We start from the raw sequence: 19479 nt of genomic DNA on the forward strand, positions 1-19479 counted from the left end.
GAAAACCTGATGGAGTCTGCAAAAGACCTGAGACTGGGACGGAGATTTGTCTTCCAACAAGACAATGATCCAAAACATAAAGCAAAATCTACAATGGAATGGTTCAAAAATAAACATATCCAGGTGTTAGAATGGCCAAGTCAAAGTCCAGACCTGAATCCAATCGAGAATCTGTGGAAAGAACTGAAAACTGCTGTTCACAAATGCTCTCCATCCAACCTCACTGAGCTCGAGCTGTTTTGCAAGGAGGAATGGGAAAAAATGTCAGTCTCTCGATGTGCATGCGACATACCCCAAGCGACTTACAGCTGTAATTGCAGCAAAAGGTGGCGCTACAAAGTATTAACTTAAGGGGGCTGAATAGTTTTGCACGCCCAATTTTTCAGTTTTTGATTTGTTAAAAAAGTTTGAAATATCCAATAGATGTCGTTCCACTTCATGATTGTGTCCCACTTGTTGTTGATTCTTCACAAAAAAAATACAGTTTTATATCTTTATGTTTGAAGCCTGAAATGTGGCAAAAGGTCGCAAAGTTCAAGGGGGCCGAATACTTTCGCAAGGCACTGTACATGTCCTCAAAGATGGAAGTCAGGCGGGAGGCGAGATCAGGTGGGACAATTCTAGCCAATGAGAGGGTATATACGAGTGTGAAAGGGGGGAACAAAAGGCACAAGTCCGATATAAATTCGTTTTTCCCCTAAATTGCCGAAATGCCACGTGCATCCACTTATTAGTGCATTCGTAACAACCTAACCATTACGACACTTCTATCCGATCAAATAAGCTTCACTTAGCAAATTAGTAATTGTTTGTTTAACAAATTCGACACTCATTAACCTCCATACAAAAATTCCTCACTTTGATCTTATTTCGCGGTGACTCTCTTGTACGTGCGCGTTCCCAAACCTGACGCTTCCTCCCTTTTATATAAAAAAAATCCTCCCCTTTCCTATACGTTATCATCATCCACCCACCCTCTTCTGTGATAGAGCGAAAGCCTTGTTTACGCGCGCGCGTTCCCAACAGGCACCAGTGGGGAGCTGTCCAGCCAGCGATTTGAAGTAGTCTTCTTGCCCGGATACTGCTGTCTCTTCTGTCCAGGAATGAGAAGTGATGGCCGGCTCTGCAGCAGAGGAGAAAACCTTCCGAAGGTTCTTGGAGCTGTTCCTCCGAGAGATGAGGCCACCACTTCAGGAGAACGACCCTGTCCCAATGCGCCCTTTATCGGACCTCACCTCGGCGGACGAAGTGGAAGGGGAATGCCTCGATATGTGTCTTCAGCACCTGTGCAAATAGTAAGTACCGATTTGATTTTATAAATTGTTTTGTATGCAGCTTAAACGAACGGTTTGTGTTTGCCTTTGGCATGACCAGTTTCAACTAGAATAGGTCAGGAATTTGGAGTCAACCTAAGTGAATGTACACTATAATTGTGTTGGCTGTAAGTCTATTTTACAATAATCTGCTATGACTGATTTTACGGAAACACAGTTAATATAAAATATAAGCTACCGATAGCCTACAGTGTTCTAAAAAAAATAAGCAGCTTTTACATTTTGTGAGCAATTTGGTTGCTACAGAATTGCTCTCCGGTCAGTTTTGCCGGGTGGCCTGTGAAGCCACTTGCAATGTCCTGACATCGTCATCTCCCATGTTGCTGCCGACGTCATTGGATGGCTTATGTTGTGACATATGTAAGAGAGGAAAGACGAACTTCAAATATATTTCAGCTGTACGTCGGTTCCTCTCCTTCCATTCGTGCATCCAAGTTATTCGAGGTACAGTTAATGTGAATTCACCCTCTCTTTTTGCGTCGCACGACGTAATTTCATTCGTAGGAAGGAACTATTGCATTCCTCATATTAACCATAGCAGACTTTCCGATTCATTCAATTTAGTCGTACAGGCATGACAACAGTACGGAGATGACACTATACACACTTTGTTCACTATGTCCTGATTTGCCTTTTTTTGTTCTCAATTTCTGTGTATTCGCAACCATCTTTAGCTCACCTGCGCTCGTGGGCGCGGGCTCCACAGTAAATTAAATTCAAAGCTATATGTGTGTGGTCAGGTTTGAGCATTTTTAGATATATTACGTCACACTCGCACCCATAAATAGTACATCAAACCACCGAAGAGACCGAAAAGACCATTGTGAATTTCTCAAGCATGTCGAGGATGATTGCAATTTGATACTTGTAATTTTGACACCACCAATAAACGACACAACAAGAAGCAAACATAGCTCAGTCTAAAATAGAGCCATTTAATTGCCACTATAAAAGGCACCCAAGTGTTTGGAAATAGTGAATACTTGACCTTGTAAATGTGAGCTTTCAATGTATTATGTTTGATCTGTGTTTAATTTACATAGAGCTATTGAACTCAATGTCGAATTGGAAGTGCTGTGTTGGGTTTCTGTCAGTAGTTTACTGAAGCCATTCCATATCATACAACATTATTTTGATGTTCACTCCCCATTGCCCCATTTCAAAGACCTATTCGTGTTGTGCCAATGCCACCCATTCCGAATGTTTGGGAGAGACTGAAGCGTTGAGATGAGTTGTTGTATCAGTCTGCTAGATCTGTTTTGCACAAAGAGCTTATTGTCTATGACTGTTTGTTTTATTCAAATGTGCACACAGCTCTGGATGCTGCCAGAGCCTATACTACCAGAACAGACAGTAGGCCTGGTGTTTACAGTGGGGCAAAAAAGTATTTAGTCAGCCACCAATTGTGCAAGTTCTCCCACTTAAAAAGATGAGAGAGGCCTGTAATTTTCATCATACGTACACTTCAACTATGACAGACTAAATGAGGGGAAAAAATCCAGAAAATCACATTGTATGATTTTTAATGAATTTATTTGCAAATTATGGTGTAAAATAAGTATTTGGTCACCTACAAACAAGCAAGATTTCTGGCTCTCACAGACCTGTAACTTCTTCTTTAAGAGGCTCCTCTGTCCTCCACTCGTTACCTGTATTAATGGCACCTGTTTGAACTTGTTATCAGTATAAAAGACACCCAAACTCCACTATGGCCAAGACCAAAGAGCTGTCAAAGGACACCAGAAACAAAATTGTAGACCTGCACCAGGCTGGGAAGACTGAATCTGCAATAGGTAAGCAGCTTAGTTTGAAGAAATCAACTGTGGGAGCAATTATTAGGAAATGGAAGACATACAAGACCACTGATAATCTCCCTCGATCTGGGGCTCCACGCAAGATCTGACCCCGTGGGGTCAAAATGATCACAAGAACGGTGAGCAAAAATCCCAGAACCACACGGGGGGACCTAGTGAATGACCTGCAGAGAGCTGGGACCAAAGTAACGAAGCCTACCATCAGTAACACACTACGCCGCCAGGGACTCAAATCCTGCAGTGCCAGACGTGTCCCCCTGCTTAAGCCAGTACATGTCCATGCCCGTCTGAAGTTTGCTAGAGAGCTTTCGGATGATCCAGAAGAAGATTGGGAGAATGTCATATGGTCAGATGAAACCAAAATATAACTTTTTGGTAAAAACTCAACTCGTCGTGTTTGGAGGACAAAGAATGCTGAGTTGCATCCAAAGCACACCATACCTACTGTGAAGCATGGGGGTGGAAACATCATGCTTTGGGGCTGTTTTTCTGCAAAGGGACCAGGACGACTGATCCGTGTAAAGGAAAGAATGAATGGTGCCATGTATCGTGAGATTTTGAGTGAAAACCTCCTTCCATCAGCAAGGGCATTGAAGATGAAACGTGGCTGGGTCTTTCAGCATGACAATGATCCCAAACACACCGCCCGGGCAACAAAGGAGTGGCTTCGTAAGAAGCATTTCAAGGTCCTGGAGTGGCCTAGCCAGTCTCCAGATCTCAACCTCATAGAAAATCTTTGGAGGGAGTTGAAAGTCTGTGTTGCCCAGCAACGGCCCCAAAACATCACTGCTCTAGAGGAGATCTGCATGGAGGAATGGGCCAAAATACCAGCAACAGTGTGTGAAAACCATGTGAAGACTTACAGAAAACATTTGACCTCTGTCATTGCCAACAAAGGGTATATAACAAAGTATTGAGAAACCTTTGTTATTGACCAAATACTTATTTTCCACCATAATTTGCAATTAAATTCATAAAAAATCCTACAATGTGATTTTTCTGGATTTTTTTCCTTCTCATTTTGTCTGTCATAGTTGAAGTGTACCTATGATGAAAATTACAGGTCTCTCTCATCTTTTTAAGTGGTAGAACTTGCACAATTGGTGGCTGACTAAATACTTTTTTGCCCCACTGTATATATTGACATATATGAAATGTAATTGACCCCATGGATAAGCCTACGTTTATCTAATGAGAACTCACATATTATGCATTTATTACACAAAAACAATTTCCATTTGTGGATATTTGCAGTGTTTCCTGGTTCCCTCTCTCTAAAGTTACCATAGTTTGATTGTTTGTTTTCCACTGTGTCATTCCTGCAGCTCTAATTATAGTATTTTTAAAGGAGAGCAATGTCTTAATATGGCACAAAGTGAGACACATTCTTACACACTGTGCTGCAAGCATCAGCTCCTGTTGTGTTTCAGCTGAACGTGTGATTATTTTGTCTCTGGGTTGAAGATCTAATAATAGGCCTGGGAGAGAGGTGGAGATCCCCTTTGCTGCTCTCCCTGTGTGTGTGCGTGCATGCGTGCGTGCGAGTTGCTCACAGTGTGCGTATGTGCGTATTCGAAATGGTGGAAATGAACGCAGATGTAGATTTGTGTGTGTGTGTACGTTTGCAATGACGCCAGTGTGAATACAATTTTGTCACATTCCCATCCCTACCTGAGAGATTATAGGCACACATTTGAAAGGTAGAGAAATCAGTTCGGTTTCACACTTATGTGGGGGGGAATTGTGACATGGTACACCCGGGCCAGCGTCAGCCGGCTCAGTGTGTGGGTGAGACGCAACCCTCCTCTCAAACTGTCATGGATGACACGTAATGATACTTCTGGAGGATAAAGGAATCACGACACCGAAGTGGGACTGCGCTCTCTATCGTATATGTCACATTTAATGAGAACTCACTTTTGAATTTAACCCAAAAAAGTAGGGTATGATTGTCACGATTCAAAAACATTCAAGTGACAGGAATGCTTTGGCTTTGCGAACAGGAAGTCTGTGCTTATTGTCTGTCTGGATTTCTGAAACACTGTACACAAAGATCATGTACTTATGCAGCCATCAAATATAACAGTTGATCATTATCCAACCATCAAACACAAGTAAGACCATTGACCTTCATTTTAATTTGTACCTGCTCTGTGATTGACAGAATATGCTGGAAGCAGCTCTGTCGGAAGCAAAGTAGGACGCAGACCTCACTCAGTTATTGTTAACGAGTGGCCACCTCTGTCCCGCTACAGCAGTGCAATTCCTGGGAAGTGTGTGTGTGTGTGTTTTTAAATTTGATTTTTTCACCTTTATTTTACCAGGTAAGCTAGTTGAGAACAAGTTCTCATTTGCAACTGCGACCTGGCCAATATAAAGCATAGCAGTTCGACACATACAACAACACAGAGTTACACATGGAATGAACAAAACATACAGTCAGTAATACAGTAGAAAAAAAGAAAACAAAGTCTATATACAGTGAGTGCAAATTAGGTCAAATAAGGGAGTTAAGGCAATAAATAGGCCATGGTGGCGAAGTAATTACAATATGGCAATTAAACACTGGAATGGTAGATGTGCAAAAGATGGATGTGCAAGTAGAGATACTGTGGTGCAAAAGGAGCTAAATAAATAAATACAGTATGGGGATGAGGTAGATAGATGGGCTGTATACAGATGGGCTATGAACAGGTGCAGTGATCTGTGAGCTGCTCTGACAGCTGGTTCTTAAAGATAGTGAGGGAGATGGGGAATCTCCAGCTTCAGTGATTTTTGCAGTTAGTTCCAGTCAGTGGCAGCAGAGAACTGGAAGGAAAGATGACCAAAGGAGGAATTGGCTTTGGGGGTGACCAGTGAGATATACCTGCTGGAGCGCGTGCTACAAGTGGGTGCTGCTATGGTAACCAGCGAGCTGAGATAGGGTGGGGCTTTACCTAGCAGAGACTTGTAGATAACCTGTAGCCAGTGGGTTTGGCGACGAGTATGAAGCGAGGGCCAGCCAACGAGAGCTTACGGATGGCACTGTGATAGACTACATCCAGTTTGCTGAGTAGAGTGTTGGAGGCTATTTTATAGATGACATCGCCGAAGTCAAGGATCGGTAGGATGGTCAGTTTTACGAAGGTATGTTTGGCAGCATGAGTGAAGGAGGCTTTGTTGCGAAATAGGAAGCCGATTCTAGATTTCATTTTTGATTGGAGATGCTTAAGGTGAGTCTGGAAGGAGAGTTTACAGTCTAGCCAGACACCTAGGTATTTGTAGTTATCCACGTATTCTAAGTCAGAGCCGTCCAAAGTAGTGATGCTGGATGGGCGAGCAGGTGCGGGCAATGATCTGTTGAATAGCATGCATTTAGTTTTATTTGCGTTTAAGAGCAGTTGGAGGCCACGGAAGGAGTGTTGTATGGCATTGAAGCTTGTCTGGAGGTTAGTTAACACAGTGTCCAAAGAAGGGCCAGAAGTATACAGAATGGTGTCGTCTGCGTAGAGGTGGATCAGAGAATCACCAGCAGCAAGAGCGACATCATTGATGTATACAGAGAAGAGAGTCGGCCAGAGAATTGAACCCTGTGGCACCCCCATAGAGACTGCCACAGGTCAGGACAACAGGCCCTCCGATTTGACACACTGAGCTGTATCAGAGAAGTAGTTGGTGAACCAGGCGAGGCAATCATTTGAGAAACCAAGGCTGTTGAGTCTGCCAATAAGAATGTGGTGATTAACAGAGTCAAAAGTTATGATATCGTTAAAGACCTTGAGCGTGGCTGAGGTGCACCCATGACCAGCTCGGAAACCAGATTGCATAGCGGAGAAGGTACGATGTGATTCAAAATGGTCAGTAATCTTTTTGTTAACTTGGCTTTCGAAGACCTTTGAGATGCAGGGTAGGATAGATATTGGTCTGTAGCAGTTTGGATCTAGAGTGTCTCCCCCTTTGAAGAGGGGGATGACCGCGGCAGCTTTCCAATCTTTGGGAATCTCAGATGATACGAATGAGAGGTTGAACAGGCTAGTAATAGGGGTTGCAACAATTTCGGCAGATAATTTTAGAAAGAGAGGGTCCAGATTGTCTAGCCCGGCTGATTTGTAGGGGTCCAGATTTTGCAGCTCTTTCAGAACATCAGCTATCTGGGTATGGGTGAAGAAGAAATGGTGGGGGCTTGGGCGGGTTGCTGTGGACGGTGCCGGGCAGTTGACCGGGGTAGGGGTAGCCAGGTGGAAAGCATGGCCAGCCGTAGAGAAATGCTTCTATAGTGGATTTGTCGGTTGTAACAGTGTTTCCTAGCCTCAGAGCAGTGGGTAGCTGGGAGGAGGTGCTCTTATTCTCCATGGACTTTACAGTGTCCCAAAACTTTTGAGTTTGTACTGCAGGATGCAAATTTATGTTTAAAAAAGCTAGCCTTAGCTTTCCTAACTGCCTGTGTATATTGGTTCCTAACTTCCCTGAAAAGTTGCATATCACGGGGGCTATTCGATGCTAATGCAGAACGCTCAGGATGTTTTTGTGCTGGTCAAGGGCAGACAGGTCTGGAGTGAACTAAGGGCTATATCTATTCCTGGTTCTACATTTTTTTGAATGGGGCATGCCTATTTAAGATGGTGAGGAAGCACTTTTAAAGAATAACCAAGCATCCTCTGCTGTCGGGATGAGGTCAATGTCATTCCAGGATACCCCGGCCAGGTCGATTAGAAAGGCCTGCTCACAGAAGTGTTTTAGGGAGCGTTTGACAGTGATGAGGGTTGGTCGTTTGCTCGCAGACCCATTACGGATGCAGGCAATGAGGCAGTGATCACTGAGATCTTGGTTGAAAACAAAAACAAGTGTATTTGGAGGGTGAGTTAGTTAGGATGACATCTATGAGGGTGCCCGTGTTTATGGATTAGGGGTTATATCTGGTAGGTTCATTGATAAATTGTGTGAGATTGAGGGCATCAAGCTTAGATTGTAGGATGGCCGGGGTGTTAAGCATGTCCCAGATTATGTCACCTAGCAGCACGAGCTCAGAAGATAGATTGTGTGTGTGTGTGTGTGTGTCAGAGCAGCTGACTAATAACCTTATAACAATGCTAATGATGAAAGCAGCTTGGCTTTGCAAACCCAGTCCGCTTGTGTTTGAAGCCGTCACCATCTCCTTATTTGACAAGGCACTTTGAAGCTGGGTGAACTGAGCAGCTTGTCAGGTGTTCCTTACACCCCTTAATGGCCTGTTGACAAGGGAGTGGGAGAGAGAGGAACAAAATGGATGCAGGCATACATGTCAGCAGGCTCATTTGTCCTCACAATTCCACCATGTCATTATAAAGAGAAATAACCACAGGAGGAGCTTATGCAATATATGCAATGCATAATTCAACACATATGCTGTGGTGGCTAAAGATAGACATTACTTACTGCCTGACAGCTAGTTCTGTTGGAACGGCTATAGAGGTCGTCTTGAGGATGGGTAACAATCAGTAGGGGTGCATGGGTAAAATCACTGGGGAAAACAACCCCCCCATGCCATATTACAACCTATGTCTTGTGATAATTGCATTGTTTGCTCTACAACCTGTTCATTCATATGCCTTGCGACTGTGAAATAAAGGCCTAAAGGCAGAGACAATCAGAAGTCCTAGTAGCAGAATAAATTCAACCACACTTTTTTGTTTTATCACAAAACCGGATAGCAACCTCTGTCCAGTGAAGTCCACAAAGCATATTGCATGTACAGTAAGAGACAGTTACATAACCTACAACATGGTCAAGCAAGTTCATGTTTCCGACATTTTCGGACTACTAAACAACTACTGATTTAGAACCACAGAGAGTTAAGAAAACAGAAGCTGCCTCCACTATTCAAGCACCATTTCAACTTCAACAATTTAGTCCAATCAACATAAGCTAAATATGATGTGGATTTCTGTTTGCATGTGTGCATGCATGTTGACTCACCCTACACCAATGCCATCCTCCTCTCTTTCATGCTGACGAAACAGTCTATCACTCTGTCATACATTACATGCTTTTATTTTTTGTTGTCCTGGGCTAACTGGCTAAAATGCTTGCTCGGTAGCCTAACTTCCATTCATGGGCAACGTTAGCTAGTTAACATTAGCCTTCTACAGTCGTGGCCAAAGGTTTTGAGAATGACACAAATATTAATTTCCAAAAAGTTTGCTGCTTCAGTGTCTTTAGATATTTTTGTCAGATGTTACTACTACAAACATTTCATAAGTGTCAAGGGCTTTTATTGACAATTACATGAAGTTGATGCAAAGAGTCAATATTTAAGGTGTTGACCCTTATTTTTCAAGACCTCTGCAATCTGCCCTGGCATGCTGTCAATTAACTTCTGGGCAGCTGATGGCAGCTGGATTCTTGCATAATCAATGCTTGGAGTTTGTCAGAATTTGTGGGTTTTTGTTTGTCCACCCGCCTCTTGAGGATTGACCACAAGTTCTCCATGGGATTAAGGTCTGGGGAGTTTCCTGGCTATGGACCCAAAATATCGATGTTTTGTTCCCCGAGCCACTTAGTTATCACTTTTACTTTATGGCAAGGTGCACCATCATGCTGGAAAAGGCATTGTTTGTCACCAAACTGTTCCTGGATGGTTGGAAGAAGTTCCTCTCGGAGGATGTGTTTGTACCATTCTTTATTCATGGCTGTGTTCTTAGGCAAAATTGTGAGTGAGCCCACTCCCTTGGCTGAGAAGCAACCCCACACATGAATGGTTTCATGATGCTTTACTGTTGGCATGACACAGGACTGATGGTAGCGCTCACCTTGTCTTCTCCGGACAAGTTTTTTTCCGGATTCCCCAAACAAACAATCGGAAAGGGAATCAGAGAAAATTACTTTACCCCAGTCCTCAGCAGTCCAATCCCTGTACCTTTTGTAGAATATCAGTCTGTCCCTGATGTTTTTCCTGGAGAGAAGTGGGTTCTTTGCTGCCCTTGACACCAGGCCATCCTCCAAAAGTATTTGCCTCACTGTGCATGCAGATGCACTCACACCTGCCCGCTTCCAACAAGAATAGACTGTAAATATTTTGTCTCTCGCCATTTTGAGCCTGTAATGGAACCCACAAATGCTGATGCTCCAGATACTCAACTAGTCTAAAGAAGGCCAGTTTTATTGCTTCTTTAATCAGACCAACAGTTTTCAGCTGTGCTAACATAATAGCAAAAGGTTTTTCTAATGATCAATTAGCTTTTTAAAATGATAAACTTGGATTAGCTAACACAACGTGCCATTGGAACACAGGAGTGATGGTTGCTGATAATGGGCCTCTGTACGCCTATGTAGATATTCCATAAAAAAATCTGCATTTTCCAGCTACAATAGTAATTTGCAACATTAACAATGTCTACACTGTATTTCTTTCCCTTAGCCCTGAGTGTCTCTCGGTGGGGGAATGTCCCTCCAAACGGATCAACTAATGGTAGGGAGAAATAATAAATAACCCTACGAAATTGGACATCACTTCATCACTCACACGATCAGCAGAAGCCACCAAGGCATTGCCTATACCATGCAATTCATTGATGACAACCCTTGTGTTTTTCACAAAGCCTGTACTGGCGGCAGTAATAACTTTCCTTATATTTCTCATGCAACAAATACGTACTTATCATATGAACAACAAATGAGAACTGCAAAACAACAATGTGCTCGTAATGTGCCCATCCTCTGGCTGTAGTTCAATGTGGAGTAGTATTGAAGCAGGACATTCATTCTATAATAGCAGTTTGACATGTAAAAGTTGCATTTCCTTCACGCAGTAATTTTCTGCAATTTCTTGGGGATTCATGATTAACCAGTGGAAGCAATTAAAACTCTTGTTCTGAGATGTGTGTGTGTGTGTGTGTATATACACTGCTCAAAAAAATAAAGGGGACACTAAAATAACACATCCTAGATCTGAATGAATTAAATATTCTTATTAAATACTTTTTTCTTTACATAGTTGAATGTGCTGACAACAAAATCACACAAAAATGATCAATGGAAATCAAATTTATCAACCCATGGAGGTCTGGATTTGGAGTCACACTCAAAATTAAAGTGGAAAACCACACTACAGGCTGATCCAACTTTAATTTAATGTCCTTAAACCAAGTCAAAATGAGGCTCAGTAGTGTGTGTGGCGTCCACGTGCCTGTATGACCTCCCTACAACGCCTGGGCATGTTCCTGATGAGGTGGCGGATGGTCTCCTGCGGGATCTCCTCCCAGACCTGGACTAAAGCATCCACCAACTCCTGGACAGTCTGGTGCAACGTGGCGTTGGTGGATGGAGCGAGACATGATGTCCCAGATGTACATCATGGAGGGCTGTGCGGCCCCCCAAAGAAATGCCACCCCACACCATGACTGACCCACCGCCAAACTGGTCATGCTGGAGGATGTTGCAGGCAGCAGAATGTTCTCCACGGCGTCTCCAGACTGTCACGTCCGTCATATGTGCTCAGTGTGAACCTGCTTTCATCTGTGAAGAGCACAGGGCGCCAGTGGCGAATTTGCCAATCTTGGTGTTCTCTGGCAAATGCCAAACGTCCTGCACGGTGTTGGGCTGTAAGCTACGCCTCGCTCAAAGTTGAATTGGGATACCACTCCGACTTGATGGGGCTTGCGGGATCGTGCAAAACAGAGGGGGAGGGGTGGGGGTGTGTGTATTGGGATTGAGCCTAAGCCTCCTACTTCCCCCCTTCACTCCACTCCCTTGTCTCCTGCTGCCCCCGTTACCCCCACTGGGGTGGCTGATGGACAGTTATTGAGAGGAGAGCTCTCCTAAACTTAATTAAACAGGTGCGTCTCACACAGCTGTAAACAACCATGCACACATCCGGATTCCTCCAAGAAATGCATTTGTGAGCGCGCGCGCACACATACAGCTTGCTTCTGTACACTGCTGGAGTAACAATGTGTGGTGTCGGAAGCGCTGCAACTGAAGGCTGGGTTAATGAGCACTGCTGTGTGACCAGATTGGACATCAGAAGAGCAGGGGAGACATTTACATGTTCCACACTTGTTTCAACCACATCTCCTCATTCATAACGCAACAGGAAGAGGGGGGCTCATCTGTTCCCTCACCCAAAGTGCCTCAGTCCTAATGGACTGAGGCATAGTGGTACTGGATCAAGCGTGGTTTTCCATTCACGTCTTAAATAACTTCAATGTAATTACAATGTTAGTGCAATCTTGCAGTTGTTCAGGATTAATGAGACAACTGTAATCAGGCCTACAATTTGTCCATCTCACAAAAGACTGAGATGCTCTGTTCCGAATGATCAATTCCACTCATTTTTCAGCCCTCACATCAAAGAGTGCTTTACATGAAAACAAATCATGTATTTATGCACAAGAGCTCCCGGATGAAATTGTCCTGTTCATTTTTTGTGTCCAGCCAAAGTCTGGCTAAGAGCTTTTTGGCATCGAATTAGAACGTGATTGTTCTTCAGCAACATTGACAGCAGCTGCTCCCAAAACACACACACACAAAATAATTAGATAGAGATTTTACAGAAGACACATTGCAGGCATCTGGTTTAGAGAGAGAGAAAGAAGGAATCCGTCAGCCTCCCTCATTTGTCATAAATCTCGAGACAAGCAGTGGCGGGTCAGAGCCCCACCTGTTTTTTTTGTTGCCTGTTTTTTGCATGTTATTTTGGCAATAATTAGTGTCCACATATCAGTTGGTTAACAATTTAAAAACACATTTATTGAGTGAATAAAGCCTCATACAAACATGGTCTCTTTCTTCCTTTCTTGAGTAAGGCAGCTCCAAAATGCAGGTGTTTCAGCCTCGCTCTGCTTTCTGTAGGCGTTGGTAATCTTCTCTAGTTGCGCCGTGATTGGCTCAGTGTACTGTCACTCATGGGGACACTACGTCACTTCAGAATCTACAGGGAGAGCTAGGCAGTTCAAACCCCCTTGGCTGCTGCCATATATTTACATTAGAAGTGCTCATCCAATAAGGCTCAAGGTCTTTGGCCTCAGATAAAATTACATCAAATCACATTATATCTACCGTAGCTTTGATTGGACTGATTATGTCAACATCATTGAATTTAATTTATTTTGGGTGAAAGTATTAATTAAAACGCTTGTTTCCAAAGTGGTCCTCGATGGTAAAAACAACAACACATATAATGATTAAAAGAAGAAAAAAATGACACAAAAATGATAAACCACCATACATTAATTTATATTGATATCCTAAAAAGTGGCACTATTCACTGCACTTCTCCCTAATCTTAAAAATCAACCATATTAATTTCACACTAAAACAATCTATTCATTGCACATCATACATATCAGTCAAATAAATACACCTGACCAGCAGTAGGGGGCACAAGGGGCAGTGGTGTGGTTTCTCTTACTTAGATAACCTTGTCCAAATTAAAACCTTTCCCTGCTTTTTAAAGCTATTTCTACTTTTTCTTTGCTTGATCTCCAGGGGGAGGCTATTCCATAGACAAATGCCTGTATAGAAAAACATGCTCCTCGCAGTACTTTTAACTCTTGGTATTTTACAAGACAACGCTAGCTCTGGTATTGTAACTGTGTTGGTTATAGACCGTATCAATGTGGTTTTTCATATAACCTGGGGCACGATCATTTAAGATGTCAGACATATGATTAAGTTTAAGTTGGTCCACTCTGGACTCCAAAGGCAACAAGCCCACCTACCGGAACTCCAGTACCCCTATGTGGGTACTAGGGGACATTCAGCATATACCTGAAAACATTATTTTGCATGATTTGCATTTTCTTTCTTTTTTGATAGCCCTCAATACCAAGCAGAGCAGGCATGATCAAAGTGATACTGGATCAAGTTTGAGACTAGCAGTTTCTTAACTTTGATGTTAAAATATCTAGTGTTAGGATATAAACATTTCAATTTATTCACCATTTTAGGAAGAATTTGGCAGCAATCAGGTCTCCAGAAAGGCACTGAGCTAGGGACACACCAAGATAAGTTCGATTCAATATCCTTGCCTGCACAGTTTGCCTTTATCTTGTCAGCCCTAAACAATCTACGCTTTGTTGCAAACTAAATCGATTCAGTTTTTCCCAAATGTAGTGACAATTTTTTGTCAGTTAACCAATCTCTAACAAAATGGGATTCCTTACTCAGGGTCTCCTCTATGTAAACTGTGTCCTTCCCTGGTACCAGTATGGCTGAGTCATCAGCATAAAGCAGGAGCTTGCACTTTACTGTATCTGGTATATCATTAACGTATATAAGAAATAAGAGAGGCCCTAAAATTGATCCCTGCGGTATTCCACAGGATGTTTCTTTGGCCTCTGACAGAACATCACCAACATTACATACTTGTGTTCTGTTGGTCAGATAAGACCTAAACCAATTCACTGCTACATCATTTAGACCCATGCATTTCAGTTGTATCAGGAGAATATCATGGTCCACAGTGTCAAAAGCTTTCTGCAAGTCTAACATGACCCTGACCTGTATAGTTCCTCTTCCGACTTTCCTGCTTGATGTGATCAAAAAGGTGGTTACGGCAAGTATTAGTGGAATGAGCTGTTCTAAATCCAGATTGGAGTTCATAAAGTAGTTTGTGCTCGAAGGTATCCCTCAAGTTGATTAAAAACAAATCTCTCAACAACTTTATATACGGTGCTGAGGATCGACACAGGCCTATAGTTTCCTTCATATGTTTTTCTGCTCTTCTTGTGGAGTGGAACCACCCGGGCTGTTTTGAGATTATTGGGAAATGTTCCACTACTAATAGAAAGGTTTATACAATATGCGTTATCATTTTAGCAGTGACACATGCACTATCCTTTATGACTCTTTCAGGAAGGTTATCCAGCCCAGTTGCTTTGTTTGTGCTCATTAAGCATAGTAGATTGGAAACTTTGTCCTCTGTTACCATGCACAGCTCAAACAAATAATTTGTGATACCTTTGCTATGGTAAAAGTTGTTCATGAAAGACTGGCCATAGTGTCCAGAGCAGGTTGGTAACTTTTTAACCAGAGATAAGGCTATAGTGGTAAAACATATGGTAAAATTATTTGCAACCGTTTCCTGGTCATTGCATAAAACATAATCAATATCCAGGCCAATACTACAGGATTTTATCTTTATGGGGAGTTTTTGAGCCAATGTCCTTTAAAATGTTCCACAGTTTACAAGGCTGATTGATGTAAGTTGTCATTAACAGCGTCTTTGTAATGTTGGCCTTATCCATTTTGTATCTTCCCTGGTTTCTACAGTTAATATAACCTTCATAATCTGGTTGAAGATTTGTTCTTCTGAATCTGGCCAGGTAGGATCCCTCTTCCTTATGAGGTCTAAGATCTCTGAAGTGATCAATTTCCCTGACCTCTGATTTGAATTTGTTTCATCGGAGATAGAGGGTTGAGTGAGATACCAAGCTTCATCAACATCACAGTTTAGTACATGAGACCTATATAAAATTCCAAGTACTTCTACAAAACGTTCCTTTGAGTATTGTTTCATAGACCATACCTTCATGTAGTTATTACCTGGCTCAGGTAGCATTTAAGATTTCTTACGGATACAGTAGGTTACCAAATGATCACTAAAACCAATATTTAAGACTCTTGACTGACAGACGTTCTCTTGGTCTGATACAATAATCAAATCCAAAGTTGATTTAGTGTCAATACACACCCGGGTTGGCTCAGCAATCAGTTGTTTTAGTCTAAATAACTGATTAAAGTTATACAGGGAAATTTCAGACTTCAGTGAGTCAAGACAACTGGGAACTCTGAAGAAAAACTAGCACCGACTGGGAAAATACATGTAACTGTAACGGTTTTCTTGAGGTGAAGGAGAGGCGGACCAAAACGCAGCGTGGTGGTTATTCATGTTCTTTAATAAAGGCACTATACATGAATAAACTAACAAAACAATAAATGTGCGAAAACCTAAACAGTCCTATCTGGTGCAAACACAGAGACAGGAACAATCACCCACAAAACCCAACACCAAACAGGCTACCTAAATATGGTTCCCAATCAGAGACAATGACTAACACCTGCCTCTGATTGAGAACCATATCAGGCCAAACATAGAACTAGACAAACTAGACATGTAACATAGAATGCCCACTCAGATCACACCCTGACCAACCAAAACATAGAAACATACAAAGCAAACTATGGTCAGGGTGTGACAGTAACCCCCTCACCAGGCTAGAATTTGACTTTCACGATATTACTTTACTTAGAATATTTCAACAGCATGGGATATTAGGTGAGAAGGACATTCCAATAAGATTCCAATAAGAATCCCTATTGTAAACTCGCTAGGGTGATAACAACTAGGGTATTAACTTCAGATAGAATGATTAGAGATTTTTGTTATTATATAAGGATATGCTTTCCCATGCATTAAATGACACTGAAACAGTAAATGCCTCCACCAATGCAACAGACATAAGGTTCAAGATGTATATTACCACATTTTCAATGTACCACATGAAAAGAAATGAAAATAATAAACCCCAATGATTTTTCTCAACCCATATCCACATTACTTGTAAGCTTGGTTAAACCCGATGGCACGCGTTGGAGCTTAAAAAGATTGACAACATTCATGAAGTAAAAGATCCATGTAATTCCAGTTGATATTGCTAGGGCTGTTTTGTTTGCGGAATGCGCTGTCTGTGCAGTGGTATATTGTATATAAAAGTGGATCCTCATGATTGTATTTCCTTCCTTTTTATACCACATACAGTGCCTTGCGAAAGTATTCGGCCCCCTTGAACTTTGAGACCTTTTGCCACATTTCAGGCTTCAAACAAAGATATAAAACTGTATTTTTTTGTGAAGAATCAACAACAAGTGGGACACAATCATGAAGTGGAACGACATTTATTGGATAATTCAAACTTCTTTAACAAATCAAAAACTGAAAAATTGGGCGTGCAAAATTATTCAGCCCCCTTAAGTTAATACTTTGTAGCGCCACCTTTTGCTCTGATTACAGCTGTATTTTTGAACCATTCTATTGTAGATTTTGCTTTATGTTTTGGATCATTGTCTTGTTGGAAGACAAATCTCCGTCCCAGTCTCAGGTCTTTTGCAGACTCCATCAGGTTTTCTTCCAGAATGGTCCTGTATTTGGCTCCATCCATCTTCCCATCAATTTTAACCATCTTCCCTGTCCCTGCTGAAGAAAAGCAGGCCCAAACCATGATGCTGCCACCACCATGTTTGACAGTGGGGATGGTGTGTTCAGGGTGATGAGCTGTGTTGCTTTTACGCCAAACATAACGTTTTGCATTGTTGCAAAAAAGTTCAATTTTGGTTTCATCTGTCCAGAGCACCTTCTTCCACATGTTTGGTGTGTCTCCCAGGTGGCTTGTGGCAAACTTTAAACAACACTTTTTATGGATATCTTTAAGAAATGGCTTTCTTCTTGCCACTCTTCCATAAAGGCCAGATTTGTGCAATATACGACTGATTGTTGTCCTATGGACAGAGTCTCCCACCTCAGCTGTAGATCTCTGCAGTTCATCCAGAGTGATCATGGGTCTCTTGGCTGCATCTCTGATCAGTCTTCTCCTTGTATGAGCTGAAAGTTTAGAGGGACGGCCAGGTCTTGGTAGATTTGCAGTGGTCTGATACTCCTTCCATTTCAATATTATCGCTTGCACAGTGCTCCTTTGGATGTTTAAAGCTTGGGAAATCTTTTTGTATCCAAATCCGGCTTTAAACTTCTTCACAACAGTATCTCGCTGCCTGGTGTGTTCCTTGTTCTTCATGATGCTCTCTGCGCTTTTAACGGACCTCTGAGACTATCACAGTGCAGGTGCATTTATACGGAGACTTGATTACACACAGGTGGATTGTATTTATCATCATTAGTCATTTAGGTCAACATTGGATCATTCAGAGATCCTCACTGAACTTCTGGAGAGAGTTTGCTGCACTGAAAGTAAAGGGGCTGAATAATTTTGCACGCCCAATCTTTCAGTTTTTTATTTGTTAAAAAAGTTTGAAATATCCAATAAATGTCGTTCCACTTCATGATTGTGTCCCACTTGTTGTTGATTCTTCACAAAAAAATACAGTTTTATATCTTTATGTTTGAAGCCTGAAATGTGGCAAAAGGTCGCAAAGTTCAAGGGGGCCGAATACTTTCGCAAGGCACTGTATGCCTAATAGAATACTTAAAATGGTAGGCTTACCAAGTGTCTCTGTTTGTCTGTGTGTGTGTGTGTGTGGTGACTTAAAGAATAGTAAAGTTATGGCCTCAACATCTTGCTGAATTTATCTGAACTAACATCTATCTGAATTTCTGTCAGTGTCCATTTTGAAAGTGCTGAACAAATAGGCTTACCTCATCGCAGCTCGTTTGCTTGCACTTGCTTTTTACTTAAAGCTAAGTGTTATTGATATAAGAATAAACATTATGGATTTACTGAACATAAATGTAATGTTTGTATGGTTCGAGTCATTGAATTTATTTAAACCCCTAAATTACCCTCAAGTTTTACTGATAGACTTATAGTCCTACCAACTTACAGACTGGGGCGCTAGAGAAGTTGATCCCAGTGAGAATTGGTGGATAAAAGCGACCAAAACATTTGATCTCAACAAACCACAAATCACTAGGGTGAGATCATGACACATTACCTCAGCAGAGAGAGGTCATTAGTACCTGTGATTTCCAACCAGGGTTAATCTCCACTACACTCTTTTCTAATTAAGTCAGATGCATTGCTTAATGGGAGTGATAAATCAAAGCAACGAAGCATTAGTGGTCATGCTAGGCTATGTCATACCTTGACCCATAGCATGAGTTTACCAATGTTGCGCAATCAATAAGATCTTATGTAATGTGTTCTTAGTATGCTGTAACACCGTTTTTCTATATCCTTTAAAAAAAAAGATACTGTGCACAGGCACAGCAGTTCAGGCCTGTTGAATCCTAGACATGACTTGCCCAGGAAACAGGTGGTAGAAGTGAACACGTCTCCTCAATGCCTGTTTCCTTTGTAGCCAAAGGCAGAATTAACAGTTTTTTTGCACTTGCAATTGATGCTTCTCAATTTAGAATGCCCCACTAGGCTAAACAAGGGCTACAGAGAGCCAGAGAAAAAGGCTCCACAAGGATTCACAAGTCATTACTAACAAATCAGTGAAGGCGTCCTCTGCTTACTGTATATGTATATGATCTTGTTCCTCCGAGGCCGATATTAATTAGGACTTCATACCTTCTGTCTCCATGGAGGATTGGGGTTATCAATGAGTCTGGGGGGAGAAGTTTTTGTCTGCTGTGTTGTAGCTCCTAGAAAACAGTGCCCCTCTGCCCAAAGGGAGCTGTGTTCTCTTTTTCAGACCAC

The 19479-nt window shown here is 42.0% G+C and overlaps 1 protein-coding gene across 1 annotated transcript in view; it reads left to right on the plus strand.

Annotated features, from left to right (window-relative positions):
• The first annotated feature begins 980 nt into the window (after positions 1–980).
• The window catches only part of ppm1e (protein phosphatase, Mg2+/Mn2+ dependent, 1E), an 87221-nt gene continuing 68722 nt past the window's right edge, over positions 981–19479 (plus strand). The window contains exon 1 of the mRNA XM_021617945.3: positions 981–1295. Coding sequence (XP_021473620.2) covers positions 1114–1295 — 182 coding nt within the window. The 5' untranslated portion in view covers positions 981–1113. The remainder of the gene's footprint in view (positions 1296–19479) is intronic.

This window comes from Oncorhynchus mykiss, chromosome 10, assembly GCF_057628025.1.
Source record: "Oncorhynchus mykiss isolate SJ-2025 chromosome 10, ASM5762802v1, whole genome shotgun sequence".
Lineage (NCBI taxonomy): Eukaryota > Metazoa > Chordata > Actinopteri > Salmoniformes > Salmonidae > Oncorhynchus > Oncorhynchus mykiss.